Source organism: Lampetra fluviatilis, chromosome 3 (assembly GCF_964198595.1).
Source record: "Lampetra fluviatilis chromosome 3, kcLamFluv1.1, whole genome shotgun sequence".
In the NCBI taxonomy this organism is placed as follows: Eukaryota; Metazoa; Chordata; class Hyperoartia; order Petromyzontiformes; family Petromyzontidae; genus Lampetra; species Lampetra fluviatilis.
Window position 1 is genome coordinate 32,599,674 of NC_136277.1, and position 15,574 is coordinate 32,615,247.

General features: G+C 42.1%; 1 protein-coding gene across 1 annotated transcript in view; it reads right to left on the reverse strand.

Moving 5' to 3' along the window:
- Positions 1–9,186, reverse strand: part of FAM227B (family with sequence similarity 227 member B) — a 42,231-nt gene extending 33,045 nt beyond the window's left edge. The window contains exons 1-8 of the mRNA XM_078880355.1: positions 9,053–9,186; positions 7,704–7,974; positions 7,297–7,367; positions 7,045–7,152; positions 6,324–6,422; positions 5,403–5,510; positions 4,891–5,017; positions 3,120–3,260 (exon numbers count right to left, since the gene is read on the reverse strand). Coding sequence (XP_078736481.1) covers positions 3,120–3,260; positions 4,891–5,017; positions 5,403–5,510; positions 6,324–6,422; positions 7,045–7,152; positions 7,297–7,367; positions 7,704–7,974; positions 9,053–9,160 — 1,033 coding nt within the window. The 5' untranslated portion in view covers positions 9,161–9,186. The remainder of the gene's footprint in view (positions 1–3,119; positions 3,261–4,890; positions 5,018–5,402; positions 5,511–6,323; positions 6,423–7,044; positions 7,153–7,296; positions 7,368–7,703; positions 7,975–9,052) is intronic.
- Positions 9,187–15,574: the final 6,388 nt, after the last annotated feature.

A 15,574-nucleotide genomic window follows, 5' to 3' on the forward strand; every position in this document is an offset into this window, starting at 1 on the left:
CCACCCCCTTGCCCCCTTACCCCCCTAGCAATGGTACCCACCTGCCAATCTCGAGCCCCCACTCCCCTCGCCCCCTCCTCCCCCTTCCACGCCAGGCGCACGTCCCCCAAAAATGCTTTTCCGCAAATATTCTCCGAAGGCCTAAAATGAAACTGGAAGCATTGGTGGCGCGCATGCCAAAGTAGAAGCAACTGATCTGGATGACCTCTGTAGGGAGGGACGGGGAAGATTGCTGTTGACTTCCAAAAGCACAAAGGCATTAACGTACGAGAGCTTGGAAGACTGCGGACATAAAGTGTTATGAAGACGAGTCTGAACGGCGCACGGACGCAACGTCAAATGGGCTGTTACGGGACACGTGTGTTGGACTCTCCGTGGTGTGCAAAAGCTGAAAAGACTTTTTTTGACCTATCAAATAGGCGGCAATACCATTGTAGTGCTTCAAATCAGCTGGCAGTGCAGTATAGGGGTGAAAAGATAGCTTAGTGAAAGATGGAACTCACAATGATATAAGAACTAAGCAGCACAGGATAAAGTAGGGACCAGGTAACATTGACAAAGGATGTTGTAAACTTGTAATGCTGGATATTTGTTATTTTATCATACATAATTTACTTACCAAAATGCACGTTAACATTTCATGTTTATCAATAACTCAACTTTCAAAATTAATTAAAAAAAACATTTCCAAGTTTAATTTTATTATAAATTACCACATGGTCAAATGTTCTGAAGTTATGTTAAATTTAGATGTGCCTTTTTATTTAAGTTAATCTTTTTTCTATATTATGGATGTTATGTATGATGTATCACTGTTAAAAATCTGTACACTTTAAAAAAAAATCAGAAAAGCTTTACACTTTTTACTGTCATAGATTTGACAATCTAATAAACGTTAATGTTACGTAGATGAAATATTGCTTACATTGTTGTATATTATTGTTATTATTAACTGCCAAGTAAAACAAAGAAAGCACTGCCTATCGCACAGTACGGTACATTTAACTCCATTTAAATAGCCCACTTTTAACGTACAGTCGTGCCTTTTACAGTGATGGTACTAAATACAATCCATATTATTTATCCAGTGTGGCTGTGTGTGTGGGCATCTGTGTCGACTAACATAAGTTTCTTAGCGCAATTCTGCCGTATAAACCGCTTCAAGGCCAGCTAGTCTTTCAGAATTAAAACTATTAAATACATAATCCTTTCCACATACACTTTTTTGTTGTGGGGACAACTCAAAGGGAACGATGACACAATGAGAAGAAGTATGGACGAGGAATTGTGATGTTATAAGAGCCTCACCTGATAAACAACTTAACTAAAAAAACCACAACGTGGGGGGAAAAAAACGTGTGACACTAATAAGAGGAAATAGAGGTACATTTTGTAGTCTTGCCAGCAACTCAACCTGAACATTCCCACCCCTCTGCCCCCACAAGACACACATTTACTTATTCATCCAATTTGTCACAACATTAAAAGAAGCCTCCCTACACAATTAGCCGTGTCCTCGAGCTACGTCCTCTGAGCCCGTGTATGATTTCCTTTGAGCATGCACAGGGCAGCACTATTTAGTGTATTCACTGCATACACACTGCGCTGCAGTTATACAACGTATACACTTACGATGGCGATGACATTTGTACATACGCATACAGAGAGTACCCTATTTACATGCTGTATAGAGAGGAGCATTTCACTAATGCATCTACTTTGTCAATAATGTATATTTACTTACTGAATGTGTGCTGTATATAGTACAATAAATGTACAGTATAAGTCATACATACATGATATATGCCACTATACGTACATGTTTACTAAACAATACAACATCTTAATGTGGCTCCTGTAAATACGTTGCTAGAAGAAGGGTAAAATGGTTATGAATGATCTTATACAAATGGACACTCAACAATGACCCGTATGTCTGTGTTATATGTTCTTTTTTCCCAAAGCAAACTTAACACATTGGACAAGAACCAAAATTCTGCTGAATGCAGACCACAAAAAAATGCCACATTTACACCAGAATACACCCAGTCTTAGGAATCTGCTCAACGCACTTTCAAGCACGACTGCTGCGGCCAGCTGTTTCTGTTCCTACAGATGATAATGAAAATAGTTGTAACAATTTCATCTGACAACTGCATATTAATATAAAAATGTTCCCTTTAAAATTGCTGTTGTCATCCCACCAAATGAACAAAAAAGCACGGGACAACGTTTCCATCGGAGGCGGTTTGCTGACACAAAGCAGATGGCCCGATCCCTCCCAATGCTGTGGTGACAGGGCCCCAGCACCCAGTAAACATGTTCCTTGCACTGCAGGCAGATCCAACCGCATCACATGCAATTACGGCCTCACAGATTGCAAACAGCCCACCACAAGGACATTTAATACTTAAACTTCACAAAATGCATGCGAGTAATTTAACTTCAAAAATGTTAATGGCTTCCGATGTACTTTATATTACTTTGACCCCTGCCAATTAAGTTTGAGGCACACACCTTCCATGAATCAAGTCTACGGGTGAAGAAACATTATGTCTACGTGGCAGTCGCATATATATCTATTATATAACATGTATCATCATCATCATCATCATGCATGATAAATATAATACTAGATGAGGGCCTCCCCAAGCCATCACCAACTCATGATCCTGCAATGTCATAATGTCACCGAGCACCTGCGCACGAGCCGATTTCATTACTCCATCTACCCGGTCGACGTTCCCTCCGACATAAAGATATCTATGCGCGTATATTTTAACAATGATTTAAAACGCACTTGACTGTAGTTACTAAAACATCAAATAAAACTATGCCATGATTTCTATAAAAAGCCACAAAAGCCGAGTTGACAAACATATGGTCACAGTTTATTAACTTTGGCTCCGAACTGTATATATATACTGCACACAATACAGAGTTTAAAATTTATGGTACGTTAATTAGCATCGTGGGTCAACGTCGTGAACACTTCAAAATACCCACGGTACATTTGGTGATACTCACAGTTCTAGATTTGAAGCTTTCGTGACTGCAAGGATTCATATTCTTAGGTTTTTTTACGTGACTTTACCGAAAAAACCTAAGAATATACTCACAGTTGTCATGCAGGTGGCTGATTTCCAAGACCGCATCTGCTCCTTGCCTTTCACCTGTAGGGGTTTTCTGGGCCGTTTTCAGAGATTCTCCAAGCCAAGACAGGTCCCATGTCTTCCACGACAGTGGCTTGGCTTGAATTCCTACCAGAAAGCCACCCATCATGAGAACAACGTAGCGCGTTGTACACCGGACAACAAATGTCCCTGAACAGCCCGTGGTTCCATTGCACACATTGGTCTGATGTCCTCAAAATGGCCATTGATAGAACCAAAAAAATTAAACGAAACTATTTTTTTATTTGTACTATGTAAAGCCCACTGAGCTAAGTAGCTCTACTTCAGAAGCGACCTGGCCACAAATGACAGCTCAACGATCCTCTAAAGGCACGTTGATTATAAATGTGGAGTGAAAAACCAGAGGACCCGGAGAAAAAACCACGCGACCAGAGGGAGAATATGTAGACTCTAAATATACAGGTGTCCGGGTCGGGATCAAACCCACAACCTCTTGTATACAGGGCGAGGGAGTTAACATCTCGCCACTGTAGCATCCCAATGAATGTTGAGCAGGGATGAATAAATATCCATTTATTACTAAAAGCTAAAAAATATTGTATTTTCTATTGTTACAATGATAATGAAACAATGCACACATTATAGTTTCCCATTGAATGGCATCACTTTAGAATGTGCGTTATTTTCATGGTAAATGCTGTATCGGTAAATAATTCAAAAGTCATTTTACATTAAATTTAACCATGGTGCAGTATGAATAATATTATTTCTCACCATAAACCACCATGAGCTACCCAATGCTGAAAGAAAGCCTCAAGTCGTCACCATCCCTCGTGGTCCTGCGATGTCAAAATCCATCTCACTCCCGCGTCTGAGATGATCCCATCACTCCATCTCTGCGGAGGTCATGCTTGAGGGCACGTTTCCCACCTTTGGCTACCACTCCACCATCGGTCTTATCCATCAGCCATCATCCCGTCTAGCGATGTGTCATGCCCAAACCCACTTAAATGTTATTGAACGGTTAAAATTACTCCTTGCGTATGTTCTCTAATCCATGTGTTCCTCTTTCTCTCCCTCTGATTGCCAGTATGTATATCCCCATGATTATTTGTGCACTTTTCAGCACAAAAATGGTGTATTTTGGAAGTACTTGCAAGTATTTGTTTAACCTTCAATGCAGTAGCAAACACAACTTATTGCCATTGTATAAGTAGCATGCACTGACAAGTATTAAAAAACATCCTAAAAATGTCAAGGTGACATTTTTAAGTAGCTCATTCTATTCTTATTCCCCATTTTACATATACTGTATATAAATATGGGAAGCTAAGCAGGCCTGAGCCTGAATAGTACTTGGATGGGTGACCACCATGTACAACAGGTTGCCATAGGCTGTGGGGCTACAATGGTTCGCAGTAGAATGTGGTGGCAGCAATGTCATTGTTGTACTCTACTTCTGTGTTCCTGCTATGGAATTGTCCCGCACCTCCGATTAGCACAGTTTGCTACGTACAGTGCAAAAAAGAAGTTTAACTTGCATACAGATATTGTTGCTGCTCTGCATCTGGATCAGTCATACGCACCGACGGGCACAGCAAAGAATGGTCAAATAACACCCAGGACCCGCTCGGCAGTGCATTGACAAAACGGGCTGCACGTGTACGCACGTGCTACACACGTGCACGCACGTGTCGCACACACGTGCCGCACACACACACTCTTTTACAGTGTTTGAAATTGGGCGGTAACTCACCGCATATCCAGAGTGAGGTGAGGTTGGCAAGCTCAGCTTTAAAGTCATCCCCAAACTGGAGGCGGGAGGCAGGAAATGCCTTGACAAATGCGCCATAAAGCACCTGAGCCAGCCACTCCACATACGCCTGAGTGAAAACAATCGCATTATTCGGCAGTTCATGCCCGTGCCATGGGGTGTCAAGATCTACTCCAGGGGTCACGTCAAATTTTTGTTTAAATAAAAGTATATTGCTATTGGGGAAACACTACACCCGGTTAAAGAAGAACATGAACGTACGAAAATTATATATTTGTAAAAGTACACAATCATGGCCGCTTCATGCGCGTTCAAAAGTTGTGCATCTTTAAAGCGAATTTCTGCTTCTGTATTATTCGGTAAATCGGCAATAAACATCACAGGAACTGGCCCGTTCTAATGTGGTTTACAAAATTGCGAGACATTTTTTTTTTCTCTCCCTAGTAATTGCAACACTGTACATGGAGCCACTGTGTCAGGGCGTGCGACATCACCTGCAAGAACTTATCCTTATTATTCATGTTGTGCGGAGTACTTAGCAGTAGGGATACAAAGCTCTTCGCTACTCTGTCATACAAATGGTTCTCGAGCTCTTGATTGGCCTGCAACGAGAGAAGATCAAAGGGGAGAGCAGGCAATTAGACGATTATTTTGTCGGTCTAAATGTTGAGAGAAATATTTGCATTTAATAACTCTTAAGTAGGGTTTGGTTGCACTGGAAGGGGGGGACGCGGACGAAAGCATCCATACTTAAAAGGTGAGCTCATCTCCGCTAATACACAAGCACGAGTGAGCGAGTTTATGCAACTTCACACGACAACATGAAGCATGGCGATGTTAAAAGCATCGCGGGGGAAACACACGAAACTTTGTATGTTTTACTCTTCTCTCGGTTTGCTTGGTGGCATTTGAAACGAATTTATTTAAACTGGCTTGCTCTGAGAACACGGCTCATTGTCTGTACATAAGGGTTCATTGAGATCATCACTCAGATGCAATAAATACGTGGACATGTGCGTGCCATAAGCTCGCGCGTCTTTATTGGCATCCCAATTTACACAAGATGTCCTGGGGAAGATTACCCTGCATCTCTGTATGCAATTTATGCACCACCGCAACACCGAGAGGATTGTGTTTCTGCCTGACAATGATTACAACACCGTACGAAGAATGCTCCAACGAAGATGACGGACGACAATAGACTTTGTTGCTCATCGCATTCAACACATTTGTATCTGCTCCCAAGAGGAAAGGATACCACGGAGCGCCTACAAAGAACAGAGTTGATTTACTTTAGTGGGAAACATTTAGCAGCTCTTGTAAATCGTGCACGCAAAAATCCTCAGCACGATGACATCGGTGAAAAAATGGTGAAGTTGTGCTGCGCTGCGCTGCCAGATTTATTTTGCACTCACACCACCCTTGTAACGGCTGAGAAAAATCCACCAAAAGGTGTCCCGGACGATGGCGTGCGAAGACCCCGACGTGAACAGTTGTTTCCAATGCCGATGGGGCTGAGACCGAAGAGAAAAGGACAAATAATGAACTTGATACGTTGCTGTATTATTCACATTATTAAAACACTGCAACCTCAATTACACAGGATGAAGTGAATATGTACGTGTATTGAACTTCTTTCGCACCGTATGTAACCCATCGTGCTAATCGGAGATGCAGGGGAAGGACAACAAACTAAACGCAAAAATCAGTTCTAAAGAAATTAGTTTTCAATCTTGATGATTGAAAAGTGCATAGCTCCACTGGCTTCAGAAGCGTATCTTATTTTGGTGCGACAGGGAAACTTGTCTACTGTATCGCAGGGCCATACGTGTGGTATGTATATGTACTGACTTATTCCTTACAATTGATAGAAAATAAGGGGAGATTTAAGTGCTGTGCATTAAAAATATAAATAAAAAGATGTGCGAATTAAACATTGCAGATAACACAAATATATGCAACACTTGGAATATTTATTAGTGCACCTACATTTATTATACCACGTAACACAACATACCACCCAGTCTCAAAATATATATACTAAACTCACCTAGTATACACTTGCAAATGCATGCAATAATTGTATGTTTGCTTTACTCTTAGTATCATCGTTGTTGCGCTGGTGTAGGTATGGACCTGAAATGCTTGTGCATCAAAACAATTCTCCAACAAGTGTCCAGGATCCAGACTCTGTGGCAGGTCAGCCACCGCATCAGGACCTAGATATTCAGGAAAGCTGCAGTCCTGAGAAGACATTAGATACGGTGCAATAATATAGTTGTCAAAGGCCATTTAGAGAGACTCTTTAAATGCTGCACGTGTAAGCATGCAAATAATAACACATCCATCCTATTTAAAGAACTGAAACTTGTAATAATAACAGCACACCTGTATTTGAGTAAGTTCGTTGTCCCTGTGAGACCAAACATCACCACATTCATCCGTCTGTGTAATAAAAGCTGTGGAAAAATGACAGAAGGTGTAATAACATTGGTACAAGTTATGCGTTTCATACCATATCTTTTAAAAATCCCGACAATACAAAAGCATGCAAGAATGAAATACTGGAAGGTTATGTCAAAAGCAATAAACTGCATATATGAGGCAGGTATGCATGAAAAATAAATTAATGCGGATCAAGGACGACCACAGTGGATATTGTACCGACTCTGCAAACCAATAACAATATTCGAGTTTGGCTCATCTACAACTGAGCATTTCATACAATAAATTTTGGCGATGCTTGCTTCTGCGGCTGTAACAGCCGTCCGAATCAACACAGCTTTGAGCCTTACTGCCAACTCCATACGCCGCCGCGGCGTCCTGGGTTTTGGGCCACCGCTGCCGCTGCTGCTGCTGGTCGTCCGTCGAACGCAGCAGGACCTTGTCGGCTAAGAGGCGCAGCTCGCAGGCCAGGCGACTCGCCCTCTCCTCGAGCCGCTCCAGGGGGACCGTGTCCAAGGGTGCAGCGGCACGAAGGTTCTCGTCCGCGCTGTCCTCCTCCATGCCAAACGGACTGTCCAGCCGAAGAGCCGCGTCCCACGTGACCGCACGAGGCCAGTTCTCCTGCCGGGAGTAGTTTGCAGCATTTCAAAATGGGTTATATTAGTGCATTTTTTGGGGGCTATGAGTTGTACCTGTGAATTGCAATTTTAATTCTGCCAATAAAATGCCATGTAATATCACGTTGTGTTTTATTGTGCTTTATTAATGAAGTAAAAAAAGACTCCTTTGGACAAATAGCGTTGGCAAAGGACAATTATGTATCCGTGCATTAAGAGGAATATTTTTTTGTTTTTTTTGTCATTTAGTTGCAAATTACTTCCAGGTTTGGAATTTGTGCTGACATAAAACCGCAATGGCCTACTCCTGAAAATGACATCATATTCAAGCTAGGTCGAACTGCAACGTGTACTTATTGCAAGTTAAAACTTCTGGACCGTGTGTGTAAAATATTTCAGTGCCACATTATACCTGCTAGGATATACAACCACTGATACCATAGCACTACATGACAAAAAAACATGTTTTTTTTCCTGTGGATGATAGTGACAAAATAGTCCCACAACATCACAAACTGAAAAATATATATCTGACCAGTCATTTGATATTATTGGAATCAGCAAGCCTGTTGGATTAACTTCAGTGGGTTAGCTTTGATAATTCGAGGTTGTAATGCGGTATACTAAACCTCAACGGATTTCTTTGTGAGTTACTTCAAAGTGTTGAGTTCACAGAAACACTGCAGTATTAATATATTTGTAACACTGGCTCCGCAGTTCACAAGTTGAATCGCATGCCTAACCTGTACAATGTGTAACACAAGACTGTAATGTAATATGAGCAGAGCGATTGCTGTATTAGTGTGTACTATAGATAAAAAAGAGGAGTCTGTAATTTTCTTATCACTAGTTTAAAAACAAACACTCCTACATTTTTTCCTAGTAGGCGCAAAATAACCATTTCTTTGATGTTTTTATTGTTCAGTAATTAGTCCTTTGACAAAGTATCACTTACCCCACAAAATTACAGAGCATCCCATCAGGCCGCGCTCTGTAATTTGATATTTTTTTGGGGAGGAGGAGAAGAAAAAGAAGAAAAAGCACAAAAAAGCAGAAGGCAAGGGCTCACGCCGTCACCGCACCAGGTTTTGGGGTCGAAGAAATTCCTCGGCCGTAGCCGGGGGCCCAGGCAACGGCTCGGGGAAGCTGCACTCCCCTCGCCGCCCATCGACCCCAGCTTGCGAAGACATCGAGTGACACAGCACCAGCAGAAAGTTGCTCTACATATACGTACAATCATTCAGGGCACACATGTCGGATTTGTTATCATCGTCCGGCCGGCCTAGCCACGATTAATCCACTTCTAGATGAAGGCCTCCTCAAAGCTACCGTCATCTCTCAAGGATCCACGATTGAACGATCCACCAAACATCAGCACACAAGATGATTTCATTACTCCATCTTGTGTCTTCCTCCCATTGGCTACCAGTCCATGCGTTCACCTCGACCATGTATCATCGTCCTTTCTAGAAGCATGTCCTGCCCAAGGCCACGTACTTGTATTGCCGTGAAAACAATGTCTTTAACGTTAACGTAGACTCACAAATCTATCGTTAATACTTGGGGGTTTAAAGACTATGTTTCCATGTCATTAGTGGTTTTGTAACATTTGGTTGGATGTACGCAAGTTACTTACCCACATGGCATTGCTTTTTTTCCCATAAATGAGACACCAAGGCCTCACAATGTTTTTTTTATCGGCACTTAAACTACAAGTACCACAAAAACCAATAGATTTACAATAGATTTTCAGTTTAAAAAAAAACCCACATCGGCATAACCTATTCAGATATTATTTGTTACAGGAATACTCAATAAAGAAACTGAATTTTATTAAAACTGATGGTGCAACGTTGTGCAATTTACATGACGCTTTCAAAAAAGTAAATTTCCACGATGACGCATGAAGGATTCTTCAAGCGTTGCACAACAACTAACGTCCTTCGCAATTCAGTGCATATACATTTTTATTAAATTGTAGGGCATTAAGTGTTTGCATATACTAAAATGTTACATTAAATGTGGCATTAGATTATACACAACACGCCATATGCTGTAATGTACTCCACATGTCCCGTTCTCTTATTGTTGTGCTTTTTATCATTGTTGTGCTTTTTATCAGCAATGTGAGAAAATAGTTTTCTTTTGAAATCCATTCATCTGTAATCCTATATTTTTCACCTTCGCCAAGCTGATGTTATCGCTATGCAACCCCCATTCTGCGTGTTAAATGGGATGATGTTAAGAGATGAACCCTATGGCATCATGAGTGTGTCATTGTATGCCTCTGTCAGAGGACGTACAGTTTCTGAAAATTACTGTATTTTCAACTTAAGTTGTTACTGAGACCCCGTTGAGCGCAATGCCTATATTGCAAGTGAGACATGGACAAATATGACAAAGGTAATCATCATCACCCAGTCTGGTGGCTCAGCGGTGGGCGCGAGTGGATCGAAATCGGAAGATTTGCGAGTTCTAATCCTGGACGGGTGTTGGCTCAGCTCATCATTCCTCCAGGGCTCGATACCAGATTAGTCCCATGTTGGTGAAGAAGTAAAGAGCGGTTGTCCTATGGAGATACTCGCCTCTCGCCATGGGAATGTGGGATTTCCATCACTGGCTCAGGGCTGCAACAGGATGGACTGAACTTGTAAAAGTGTGCAATAACAAATGTTCAGGCTTACTATGAGCACTGCCTCAATGTTTATTGAGCAGGAAGTCACTTTCGGTTTTTTTGACCATCCGTCCCTTCCAGCAGCTCACTCGTAACGATAGGGCGACAAATTGTTCACTGTGGTTGTCTTCATTTAGCCAAAACTACTCCATAAGTCATATGCAATACTCTTTTTTAGCTGAGATCTTTTGAGTACTCTATCCACCTAGGTTTCCGTCTTCCCCTATGCATTTTACTTCCAATTGTTAAATATGAATAGTTCGTAAATGTGCACGTCCTATTTGTATGGTTGGCGACTTACGTTGCAAAATAAGTTCAACATACTCCACATAGATAACATATAAAGTCATCTTTAAAGTCGAAATTGGAATGCTATTTGTCCAGGTTCTTCAAATGATAGGTAAAGGTGCAGTCCTGCAATTACTTGCTCATGTCTCCGCTGGTGGAAGACTTTCACTAGAGGGATCTCTAGGCAACCCCTCTTAGAGGATATTTGGCCTGCTCTTCCATGTAAGACAGACATCTTGGAAGAGACAGGAGTTCCCATACTTTACCCCACTACATCCGACCTGTCGATCAAATGTGGTGTATCCATTTATACTGCCGGGTAGACCCAGGCAGGGACATATAAGAAACATGCCCATATTGTTTCAACTGCAGTGCCGGGAGGACTAATCAGACTGGATTGAAGTCCTGGTGTGCTAACCATTACACAACAGTCAGTAAAGCTTCTTTAAAATAACTAAACATGCACGTGTTTTTGGATGGATTTCTGTATGTTTTCATACAATTTGCATACTTGAAAGTTGCGTGTATTGGAAACGCTTTGTAGATCTGACCCAGATCAACCCTTGCCAGAGACGTGATATGTCAATGGGTTCTCAAATGGTGAAATACACTTAATAATTGGCAGCCAGACTTGGGGTACATGGGGCACACAATGGGAAACGCCTACAAAAATGGCATCACGGCTAACATGAATGGCGAATGAAATCTGAACCGGTCCTTACAGACCCAACCCCTTTACCAACTCGCGCTGACCAGCGTGGTGAAGTATGGCCAAACAAACCCCATTCACTGACCCAGCGTGGGAAGGCCTTCAAACAGCAGTAGACCCAAGATTCAAGTATACATCTTCTTCTTGGTTCTTTTGGTAAAGTCACGTAGAAGGGAAGTAATAAAATAATAAAAATAAAACATAATAAAATCATTCTCATGACGTTTCGGCCACAACGCAAGCAGCCGTCCTCAGGTGAAGACCAGGTCTGTCAGAGAGACAGCGTCTGAATGGAGACGCTGAATGGAGACGCTGCCTCCCCGACAGACCTGGTCTTCACCTGAGGAAGGCTGCTTGCGTTGTGGCCGAAACGTCGTGAGAATTATTTTATTTTATTTTTATTATTTTATTACTTCCCTTCTACGTGACTTTACCGAAAGAACCAAGAAGATGAATCCATGCAGTCACGAAAGCTTTAAATCGAAATTCAAGTATACAGTTTATTGTTTATCCAGGTGAGAACTCCAGAGACCAGGATAGATGCTTATGTACAAGAGTGTCCCGGGTCATCAAAATGACAAAAATAAAACAAATAAAATATAATTTAATCGTAATAATGTACTTACTTATCCATAAAAGCCACACCGAGTCGAATTACCAATTTTCAGGAGGATCCTGCTGCTACATTGGGCTTTTTTATGTTAACATGTTTTCAGCCAATTCATGACGACAGTTATCATTATTATTATACACGCGAGAGGAAACTGGAGCACCCAGAGAAAACCAGCGCCCAAGCGAGGGGGCAATGCTCGATCCCCTGTACAGACGGAAACAGATGGCGATTAGACCACTCACTGTACCGCCTTCTCCTGGCGAGCCAGGGTATGGTAATCTATATTATTAGGTTTTTTCGGTAAAGTCACGTAGGTAAAAACATTAAAAAGTAAAATAAAATAAAAAAATAAAAATCACGACGTTTCGGAGGCAACACAAGCTTCCGTCTTCAGGTGGTACCGTCACAGCCACGACAGCTGCATCAAGTAAATGAGAGATTTCGGGAGTTACCACTGCGTTTATATAATGGTTGGAGAAGGTTGTGGGGCAAGGGCCGCATACTTATTATTAATATGGTAAGGTGAGGCTTGAGACTAAGAATAGACTGCAGAATAAGTATGCGGCCCTTGTCCCACCACCTTCTCCAACCATTATATAAACGCAGTGGTAACTCCTGAAATCTCTCATTTACTTGATACAGCTGTCGTGGCTGTGACGGTACCACCTGAAGACGGAAGCTTGTGTTGCAATCGAAACGTCGTGATAATTTTATTGTTTTATTTTTATTATGTCCCTTCTACGTGACTTTACCGAAAGAGCCAAGAATATGAATCCCTGCAGTCACGAAAGCTTTAAATCTAAATGTGTCCAGTATGTTGAACTTCTTTCGCACCGTACGTAGCCAACCGTGTTAGAACAACTAAACACACAATAAATGGTTTTAAAGAATCGAGTTTTTTAAGTTTGTCAATCACAACGTCAACCCGCGCTACCTCAGTGCTTGGAGGGGAGGGGGGGGGTTCCAGGTAGCCACGATAGTAGCCTCTCTCGCCGTAATGCAGCCGCATCAGTAAACTCGGGTACGATAATCCACCACTATAATTAACAACAACAACAAAAACAGGTTGCCCCCTTAAATCGTGACTTAAAAGCTTTCGTGACTGCAGGAATTCATATTCTTCGTGTCTTTCGGTAAAGTCACGTAGATGGGTTATTTGATAGTTTATTTTAACTTATCTACGTTACTTTACCGAAAGACCCATATACTGTTTCCCCTTATGAAGACATCATCGCACCAGATCCACCGCGCTTATTGCACCGGCAGTATTATTATCACTCTGGTCGTTTGCTTGACACCTGAACGAATTTAGTAATAAAAATTAACACGAAGTACAAATAAGAATTAAATTCCTCGCGACGGGGAAATCCACACGTGCGCGCGCTAACCTGCGTGACGCGCTCCCGCCGCGTCCTCGCGTTGCCTGGCAACCGCGGGTTTACCTTCCGGGTCACCGCCGAGCCGGCTCGAGGTCACGGCTCCTGTGACGCACGTGGCCCGACACGTGTTCAAGTTCAAGTTCATTTATTTGGGAAAACCCTGTGAGCCATTCGGCTCTTGAATCGGGTGCAACCGCAACAAACAGAAAACAAAAACATGAACAAGAAAACATCTTAAAGTGACTATGTGCAAACAGAAAATTCAAGAAAAGACAGCAAAATATTGCAGAAAAAGCACCGTACACCAACGCTGTGTGCAAAAATCCCAGTGGGATGCAAGTCAAACAACAACAACAACCACAAGACAACTTAGATTAAGACCATCAGTCTAACTCTGTATTACAACAAACAAACATGGCCCAACCAAAAAACTTTTCGTAAATCACCAAAATAAAGCCATAAAAGCAATGAAACAGTGATCATAGAAACTACGACCGAATTTTCACAATAAACGACGTTAACAACATGTACTACCAAACTCTGCAGCCATAGCTGGCTGCATGAGTCACTCCACAACAGCAGGAGCATCAGTCGGAGTATCGTCACCGACATGTGTTGATCGAGGCCACCTCGTGATTTAGTGTGCTGATCTTAAAGGTGCATTGAAAAATTATAATACTCCGATTCCACGCGACCGTGGGGAGAGACATCGCAAACTCCAAATATACAGCAGGCGTCAGGGTCGGGATCGAACCCACAATCTCCTGTATATCTGGCGAGGTAGTCATAGATTGTTATTATGCACCACTGCCAACGCAGTATCACCAAATAGTGTGCTGTATTTAAATACTGTACGGCTCCTATGTCCATCCGCTCTTGTGCGAAGCTCCCCCCATGACGTCGGTGGTGGGTAGAATTACCACCTTCTATACAGACCAAATCGGAACATTAATCAATTAACACAGGTCTATCAAAACTGTTGTCGACTGTATTGAGGTTCCACACAATACCCGTACCAAATCTCGGGACAGTTCTTGTCACCCAAACACGTTCCACCGTCAAACCCGAATAGGTGGCAACCTTAGCCGTGGGGGTTATTTGACCATTTTTAACCACGCAAGTTCAAGTTCATTTATTAGGTATAGCCCTGTGAGCCATTCGGCTATTGAATCGGGTGCAACCGCAACAAACAAAAAACATGAACAAAAAAACATCTTAAAGTGAATATGTGACTGAGTGCAAACAGAAAATCCAAGAAAAGACAGCAAAATATTGCAGAAAAAAACACCGTACACCAACGCTGAGTGCAAAAATCCCAATGGGATTCAAGTCAAACAACCAATAACAACCACAAGACAACTTAGATTAAGGCCATCAGTCTAACTCTGTACTACAACAAACAAACATGGCTAAATTCGCGGGTGGATGTGGATTGAGAGGCATGATCATTTGAGAGATGTTAGCCGTAGCCGGGAATCGAACTCGGGCCACCTGAAACGTAGCACAGTGTGCTATCTGCTATAGCGTCGCTTGCTCTGCTATCGTTTTTATTATCCCAGCAATGTCACTGTGCGTACCTGTACAGAGATTCAATTGAGAAATAGAGGACTCGACTGTAATATTTATGAGCTGTCTTTGATCCCAATGGGTCAGTGGTGGACATTCCGGATCCTTGTGGCGGTGCCAAGTGTAGCTCCTGAAACAAGCAAACGCTATTGCTTAAGATCGAGTGTTGGAGATGATACGTTACCACCGTCCAACGCTTGCTACGCTACATTCTTTACCGGTACTTAACATCGCGTTTGATAATCATAAAAATATATAACTTAAAAAAACACATTTCAGCTACGAGATCATGTCACCACAAACATGTTCTTGTGGTATCAAGTGTGTGCCTTTAATAACACATCATACACGCACAAATTTTAAAAGCCAAGCTCC